This window comes from Aplidium turbinatum, chromosome 4 (assembly GCF_918807975.1).
Source record: "Aplidium turbinatum chromosome 4, kaAplTurb1.1, whole genome shotgun sequence".
In the NCBI taxonomy this organism is placed as follows: domain Eukaryota; kingdom Metazoa; phylum Chordata; class Ascidiacea; order Aplousobranchia; family Polyclinidae; genus Aplidium; species Aplidium turbinatum.
Genome location: NC_137475.1, coordinates 35,298,042 through 35,307,062, shown reverse-complemented (window position 1 = coordinate 35,307,062; position 9,021 = coordinate 35,298,042). Strand labels below are relative to the sequence as shown.

The 9,021-nt window shown below is 36.2% G+C and overlaps 1 protein-coding gene across 1 annotated transcript; it reads left to right on the top strand.

Annotated features, from left to right (window-relative positions):
* Positions 1–264: 264 nt before the first annotated feature.
* LOC145769478 (transmembrane protein 248-like) lies at positions 265–7,866 on the top strand. Its single transcript, XM_082581125.1, has 5 exons — positions 265–491; positions 753–978; positions 1,949–2,099; positions 6,383–6,536; positions 7,612–7,866. Exons 1-5 carry the CDS (start codon positions 336–338, stop codon positions 7,750–7,752), a joined length of 828 nt encoding a protein of 275 aa, XP_082437251.1. The 5' UTR covers positions 265–335; the 3' UTR covers positions 7,753–7,866.
* The last annotated feature ends 1,155 nt before the right edge of the window (positions 7,867–9,021 follow it).

Sequence of the window (9,021 nt, the reverse complement as noted above, 5' to 3'; positions counted from 1 at the left end):
TATTTACACTGCGTATTTAATGGTATTTTGTTTTAGACTTAAAATGAAATGTCTGGAATACATTTTAGAATAATTTAGAATCAAACTGACATGCAATCTGGAAGGGAAGGCAACAACTAATCTGACAACTGTTTTTGCCACATCACTAGTTGAAAGCTTAATTGTAGACTGTTGCTTACTGTAACTACTTCAGAGTTCAGAACCTATTTATTTGACTTGTACTTTCATAAGGAATAAATCATTAAATATCTTACAGGTTATGCAAAATGTTTTTAATCTAATTGTAGCTCAAATTTCTGTATGTTTAGTTATACCAGCTCAATAGCTTCTTAAATATGACTGTGGGAAAAATAGGAAAATTAAGAACATTTTTGTCATCCCATCCACTTCTTGTTGTTTTTATTTTTTGCATTGGCATGACAGCTGTTGCTTTTGTCTCCTTTGCATACTATATCAAACTCCTCAGAATTCACAACACTAATGTTCGAATGGTATGTATTCCCAATGGAGTAAAACCTTGACTAATCATGCATGCACTTACAGTACATAGTTTTAAAAATAAACATTGAATATATAGTAGCCAAAGTTGTGTATTTATCAGTTATTTGTGTCCAGACTTCAGTACAAAATTATTTTGAGTTTAATTATTGTTATTGGTAAAAAGTAGACCACAATTCTTCTTAATTTATTTTATTATAGCCTACGGTATGAAGGATAATAGTTTCCCTGATTTAATATTTTTTCATTTTTAGGATTTTGATGATCTGTTTCATAACACAACAAATCTCCACTTTTGTTCATCACAACAAAATGTCTCTCAACCCTTTGATGAACATTTGATCATAGCAGAGATTGGCAGTTATGTAAATGTATCTGCTCATGTCAGTTTAATGTTACACGTTCCTCCGTCAACACAAAAACAACTTTTTATATCTTCTGTTGTCGCTCTGGTAAATGCTTCTTATCTTGGATTTGCAGGTAATAGTATATAGATTTTTGCAGATTTTGAAATGTACAATTGTACATGGTAGTGTTTCATTCAGCGTTTAATATTAACAAATAATTTATTTTTAAAAGGGTTTAAACTGGTCCTTAACAAAAGCTAGATTTAAGTAGTAAATCAGTGACATTGAAAGACCTAATTTGTGTTTAACTTTATTATCAAGATATTTTTATATATACCAGGGGTATATACATGATTTTATAAAGTATATATATAATTGTTTAATAGTATTTTAAAGATAGTTTTACATATGAGAATGTGCGAGCATTTTTTAGAAGTTATGTAACCTTATGTCTACAGAAGTGGCTTATTCTGAATCTTTTTTTAGCCAAAATCAAATTGTGGTACTGTAGCTCATTCAACATTACAAACCTGATATGAACTTTTTATATGAAAGTTTTGCGTTCGATTGTTGTATGTAACCGAACAATATCACATTGTCCTGACATGGTTCTAACTGACACTTATTCTAATGCTGTCATTTTTTATTGGCAATTAATGTTGCCTAATTTACAATGTCTTCAATTAAAATATGCAATGCAGCAGTTGGAGTCAACAAATGTGTAGGCTGTAACAGTTTTGTTTAATAGCCTAGTAGGCCTATACATTTATAATGAAATGGAACTTATGAACAGTGTGCAAGAAGCTAAGCTAAGTGATTGCAATTTATTTGTGCAATATGCATAAAGTTTATTTATAATATTGTATGCAAGCCTCTAAGCAGGTGACCAAACATGGCCTACCGGCACAGTAGTTTTGGGGGTCGTTTAATGACTTCTCGGATGGCCTCCTAGAGCTTAGAGGCCTGATATGTCAATATAATATATATAATATATAATCAATTTCATAATTAGTGTTTTCGCCATAATTCACAAAGTTTCATGATATATATTTTTTTTTATGCTTCAGAGCTCATTCACTTGAAATGCTTTTTTTGTATTTCAGATTCTTTAAGCAACAAGCCTGTCAAAATGCAATTTTTTTTCAAAGACCCATTATTTGCATCATGTACCGGTACTCAAGAAATGGGCTGTAATCATGTTATAGATGCTTGTGTGATGATCCAAGCACCATACGAAATGTTTCCATCCACCGTGTAAGTGAATTACTGTTTATTGCAAAGTAATTGGATAGAATATGGTAATAGTTTGTAAAATACTTCCAAAACTTTTACTGTTATTAGGATTATGAATTCAAGGCATGTAAGATTTAATAAAATACTTTTATCCTTACCGTTAATAAATTGGCAAAGGCGAATGTAGTGAGGTGGTATGGCTATGTTTTGAGAATGGATAAAGTTTATGTTTTGAGAAGAGCGCTGGAGTTGCAAGTGGCGGGCCGTAGGAAACAAGGAAGGCCCAAGAAAACATGAAAAAGGCAAGTTGAGGAGGAAAGCAGTATAGTCGGCTTAGCAGGAGAGGATACTTTGGACTGGTTGATTTGGAGGCAGGGTGTGAAAGCAATTGTGATACGTGGAAGTGGATTGGCCACTCTCGGTAACGATGACATCACCAAATAAAAAAACTGGCTTGCTACTACTACGGAATAGTAGAAACTCAACTTGAATGAAAGCATGAGATAAAGATTTCATCAGGGCTGGGGAGCCGGAGCTGGAGCGTTGGAGCCAAGCATTTTCTCTGGAGCCGGAGCTGGAGCCTTTTTAAACATTTCTTGTGGAGCCGGAGCTGGAGCTACAAAATATTTATCAGCTCCAGCTCCAGATTAGCAAAAAGCACAACAAAAGTCAACAAGAGTGTGGCTTCCCTTGTTTTTCATTCAGCTTAAATCTGAAATGTGTGTTTATATTTTTTAACAGAATTTTAAGCGCTGCAGTGCAGACTTCTAAACCAGTGGTTCTCAACCGCCGGTCCTCGGACCGGTGCCGGTCCGTGTAATTTTTTTGCCGGTCCGCAGAAGATTTTACTTTCTGCAAAGCTTATTTTAATGTGGAGTCATTAGCCTATTGTGAAATTGTGATCGCACTGTGAAACATGCACAGCTGTAGGCCTAAAACTGACTTATCTCCATGTAAAATTGTTTGATAATAAAGGTGAACTTTTTGATGACCTACTTCTGTGCCGTTGATAATGTTTTTGTGACAAATTGCGTGTAGTTTTCAAAAAGTTTTGAAAGACAGGGTACATGACCAAATGGGGAATTTTATCCTTGATTTTGAAAAATTTCAAAGTTGTTGGAGGTGAAAATTTAGAATTAGATAAATTTGAAGTTCCGGGATAAAGTCAGGCCTGCAACTGAAATTTGCCAGAACCGGAGTTTGAGAAAGAAAAGATCTTGTTTTTCAAAGACGATGCGGAAAATAGCGCTTCGGAATGGAATGAGGACAAGCGAATTTGCTGTAGAAAATGCTGGTGAAATGGAGTGGTAAAAAAAGTAAAAAGAGGTGCTGAGCATTGTGAGTCAACACTTGAAAAAGTTGACTAACAATTTTGACAATCATTTTGCGTAACATGAAGATCTTCGACATGGAAACTTTTGGATAAACAATCCACGCATCGATGATGTCAACAAATACGACCTTAATCTTCGTGAAAAAGAAAGTCTGATTGAATTACAATATGTTGTGCTTTTACTTGGCAGTCCAGATTCGAAAAACGTCATTGTCACACTTCTGGTTATTTCTTGCAAACGAATTCGTGCCTAACTTTCGAAACAATCGAATTGATGGTAATTGTTTCAACTAGCCATTTAGAAACGACAATTCTTTTTCATCTCTAGCTTTAATAACAAAGCAAAGAAATCGCCTGGATGTCGAAACAGAGCTACGTGTTTTAGAAACATTTTTGATATCTCGTTTTCCTCACATAAGCTACAGGCAGCGTAACAGTAGCAAGTTTCCCACTGACATTGATTGTGTTTGGAAATGAATTGATATTTTGCTGTTTGAGTTGATTGCTGTGTTATTCTAATTTTCGTCCTGAATACAAATCATATGCTAAAACCTTGCATTATGGTGCGCAACGACGATTTTGGTTAACAAAACGTTGCAAATATTCATTCCATTCACTACGACCTTTGGTTGCCGGTGTAACGGTCCAGGAGTTACTGCGGTCTGAAAGTTACCGTAACTTCTGGACCGCGTATACGCAGTCTGAAAGTTACTGCCAGTCCAGAAGTTACTTAAACAGGGTTTTCAGATTTGGCGCTTGCAGCAGATTTGTATAAATGATTTCAACATTGGAAACATGTTGAACTTGAATTAAGACTTATCCACCATTGCATCTTAACAACATGATTTACAGCAGAAACGTAATTGGGAATGAAGCGAAAATAAGATGAAAGTTAAAAGATGAGTTTTGTACCAGAAGTTGTTGCTGTTTTGGAATGAAATTTGAATTTGTAACCTAACAATTTACGTAGGCTATCATTTTAACCTGATTTGTTTGTATTATACCATTTGAAGTTGTGTCCGTGCCTTACGTGCGTTGGCAAATAAATTTGCATGGGGAGGTGATTGACTAAATGACCACTTGGCCTATAGTCTTTTGCTGTCATCCTGATTGTGCTATGATGCAACCTACGATTCACAAGTGTTATGAGTGTTTTATTGACTGGTTGCAGGCTATATGGCTGTGTTGAAACAAATAGTTTAATTGATTATCGCTCCAAACATTTCAAAGTTTAAATCGTGGCTATACGTGAATCGGTGGCATTTAATAAGCTAGCCTATACAGGCCTTAATATATCGTGCAAAGTTTGCATTTGAAGGCTGACTTGTTAGCCGCTGGTCTTGAGTTGTAGTTGACGAACATAGTCTTTGACTATATTTTATGTAGGCCTATTTCATGAAAGTTAAAACCAAAGTTTTCCAGTGAATGAAGCACTGAGCCCATTTTTGGTCTGGTTTCTCATAACTACTGTTTTGAAGAAATATAAAGTAACTTAGGCTACATGTAGGCCAACCGGTAGTCAAAACGCCATCAACCTTCAGTGAGTAGGCTATCACAGTCTCACGCGAGGGGAAGGCTTTAGCTTTTACGAAAGTGTTGAACACTTTGAGATTCCAATGAATTTCCGTTGGACTCCCATCGAAAACACGTCGCACGAAACTTAAAGTCTAGAATTATGGTTTCGTGATCCTTGGGATTCATCTTTCGCATACTTGCAGAGGGTTTAATCTACTAACCAAGTGAAGTTTCAGTCCATTTAAAAGTTTTCCCAAAAGAATTTCGAAAAAGCACACCCACTTACAATAGCAGTAACTTTTGGACTGCTTCTGCGGCGTTGCAGTCTGGAAGTTACTGTCAGTCCAAAAGTTACCAGCGGTGCCCGGCGTTTTCACAATCGATAGAAAAGCAAAAATTGTTTCAACTAAGTGTAATGAATTCATTGCTCTCAAACTAATGCAAGCTCTTCAGTTAACATTACAAAATACTTATAATTATTAATCTGACCTTTTGAGAGGTTAAAAATTTAATTATTTTTCAAAACAAAATTAAATAAAATTTAAATGAAATATTTGGCAACTCTTGTAACTTTTGGCATGCAGTAACTCTTGGACTGCTACACCGGTCCGCAAACATTTTTGAAAAAATTTGCCGGTCCCGCACTGTTGAAAGGTAAAGAACCACTGTTCTAAACCATTCCATCCTACTGTGACAAATGCTACAAAACACTCTTAATGGAGCCGGAGCGGAGCTGGAGCCGGAGCCGGAGCCGCTGTTTAAAAGTTTATAGCTCCGGAGCTGGAGCTAGTGGATGAATGCTTGATAGCTCCGGAGCTGGAGCCGGAGCCTATGCTTTTTTGCAGTGGCTCCCCAGCCCTGGATTTCATGTGAAATTGAGTTTCTTGTAGAATTAAAACATTAATGTATGGTCTTAACTTTTTCTATGCGTTTGAAAACTTATTTGAAAAATTATAATAGCTTCGCAACTCTGCATGCAGAATTCAACTTGCCTGCAGGTTTTTTACATAATTACGTTATTCAAAATGTGGGTCAAGGCAAGTTTACGTGCCTGTAGCTGTGTTTGAGATGTTTTAATTTATGTTTTTGAAATTGCATGCAGTTATCCCCACTCCCCAGTGGCCACTAAGATAATTACATATAGTTACGTAAAAAAGAAGTCTAGTTCCTTGGAATTGTTAGAGGTGCTAAAGGCTGATTGTGCAAGCTTTTTTTCTAACGTCTAGTTTTGTTTTGGACAACTGTAATTTTCTTATGTTGTCCTTCTAAGCCACATAGGAGGAGGCTAATCTAGCAGGCTGCTGTAGTTATTTGCGCCAGTTTGGCACTCATGTTGCTAAATTGCAAACCTTCGCAAATCAACCAACATATGCGATATGCTACTGATCATCAGCTTTGGGATATTGTCATATTAAGACATTGTTAAAGGTTAAAAATTCACATACGGTACTTTCAGGAGATCTGGTCATTGCCCTAACAAAAGTGACAACTCATCTTTGACATTAGTGGGAAGTTCTACAGACGAAGAAAAGTCTTCTGAAGAATGCCCTGGTTTGTTGCTGAAGATACATCGCAACAAGGAAAAGCGCTTGTTTATCTATCTTACCGTGGTAATATTTGAATTTCATTTTGCATGTTTTGTTTAGTTGTTTTACAGTAACATGATCACTGTGTTTTACCATGCTAGACAGGTAGTCACTACTCGCTACCTGACCTAGTTCCCTGAAGAAGTCAGTCGTGTCTCATTGACGAAACGTTGGAATAAAACAGATTATCACCTTATACAATACATCTTGTGATAGTTTAGCTTAGTTTGCACCAGTAGAACGTATAATGTTTTTTAACTAATCTGGTGAACAGCCTCATTCAAATTTTGTTATTCCATTTTGATTCTTTTCACATTTTGATTCTTTTCGCTTTTTTCAACTCTGGGCCGTGACAGTGGCGCGGAGATGTGTGTAGCAGTTTATAACCTTGGATAAATCTATTTTATGTATCATTAATGGTACTGTGGTAAAAGCTTCAGCCAGAGTTGCAATTCTCTAACCGGAACATCCTGCCTCTGGTGTAGGGTCTGCTACTATTCGGTGAGTCCGATTCGGTGAGAGCCTTTTTCGGTGAGAGCCCTATTCGGTGATTTTTTTGAAATTTTTTTGGAAAATTATCGGGTACCGTAGCCTAATTAAAACCCCTAACCTCAAACCCCAAAAACCCAAACCCCAAAAACTCAAAACCCAAACCCCCAAACCCCCCCCCCAAAAAAAAAAAAACCAAAACCCCAGAAAAAACCCAAACCCCCAAAAACCCAAACCCCCAAAAACCTCAACCCCCAAAAACCCAACCCCCCAAAAAAAAACCAAAACCCACCAACCCCCAAACCCCCCCCCAACCTCCAAAAAACCCCCAACCCCTATCCCTTAACCCTATAACGGCAATGATAATTAGGCTACGGTACCCAATAATTTAAAAAAAAATCACCGAATAGGGCTCTCACCGAAAAAGGCTCTCACTGAATAGGGAACTCACCGAATCGGACTCACCGAATCGGGCCATTCCGCCGGTGTATCACCACTCACCAGTAGCCTAGTGGTGTCTTAGTTTGTGACTATTTCTAGCATTAGCAAATTTTAAAGATAAACAATAACGCACACTTTCCAATTATTAATATATATTTTTTTTTTGCAGGAAACAAAATCACTCGTCCACATGGATTTAATGCGCAGTAGCTACTTCTTATTTCTAATTATTATTGCTGTGGTAGTTTTTGGGTCTTTCCGCGGCGGTCATCAATTCCATGACAAGAAGTACAGTGTTCAATATTCTTAGCCAATTGGTGCTCTGATATTCTTTGTAATTTTTTTTATGCACCATCATGAGGTGTCTTGATATTTATATATACGAAAAACAGTTTATATGTTATTAAAGATGTACCGATACCAATATTTTGGCCGATACTTTAGTGTTACTATAAGAAGCAATTTTGGTATTTGCAAGGAATTATATCAAATGCTAAATTTGACCTTATTTGCATAAAACTATTACAAAAAGCTTTGAATTGGCATAATTTATTAAAGATTTAAGAATCGAATCTCAACCGCATTGTTGTGGCATAATAATAGGTTTTAGTAATAAAAGGCCACCGTGATTGAGCACTGGGGTATAAGGGAAGAAACATTACATCATAATTGGGGTATCTGAAAAATTAATACAGGGTTTCACAAACTCTCCAAATAGGCTATCATAATTGATATTAAGATGTAAACCAAGTCATTTCTGTAGTGGTACAAAAACTATTCGACAAGTAATATTCAACCTAAGGGTTTTGTCGTTTGGTTGAGAAGCTTTTGCCAGGCCAAAACTATCCAGGTAGCAAAAATGTATAAATTCGCATCGTTTTTACGTTGCTAAACGATTAAAAAACCCATGTAACTTGGTTGTTTATAGTAAGCTGGCTCTATCAGTTTGTGATTTAATTTCCACCTTTCGTTGAAATAAACTCATCAAGCTTAAACCATGTCATGGCAAATTACGACTATAAACAAAAGAATAAATTTTAAACTTCAATTTGTATTGAAAATACATGACGTAATGTCTTCCAACCTTATCACATATTTCTCCATTACGTAATGTCTTATAAGAATGAATTGAAAACGAGTCTATTCACTAAACATGAAAGTAACGGGGCCACGAATAAAAAAAAAGGGGGGGGGCACGAATTCTCATTGAACCAATCAGTAAAAGGTCTTGTTGTGCCTACTGATCTCTGGAGTTGACGTTAACCTTAAAAAATATTGACTTATTGTTGATATGGGATTTGACTACATATATTACATATCGATTAATGCATATTTTGTTTCACTGAACTTCAAAGTCAACTCAAAACGTATTTGTTTACCACAACCAAACCACTTGTGGCGATCGAATTTGTTAATTCATTATTCTACAAAATGTTAAGATGATGTCACGTCATTACGCCGATTTGAGATATTTCATTCGTGACGTCGTATGGTAGGCACTTTTTTAACCTACCACACTGTCAGAATTCATAACGCAATTATGCGTAACGTATATGGCATCACTGGTGTTTTTGTCACA

Coding starts and splice junctions, on each gene's coding strand:
- LOC145769478 (XM_082581125.1), top strand. CDS start 336: ATGACTGTGGGAAAAATAGGAAAATTAAGAACATTTTTGTCATCCCAT. Junction 492..752: donor ACAACACTAATGTTCGAATG/GTATGTATTCCC, acceptor TTTCATTTTTAG/GATTTTGATGATCTGTTTCA. Junction 979..1,948: donor TTCTTATCTTGGATTTGCAG/GTAATAGTATAT, acceptor TTTGTATTTCAG/ATTCTTTAAGCAACAAGCCT.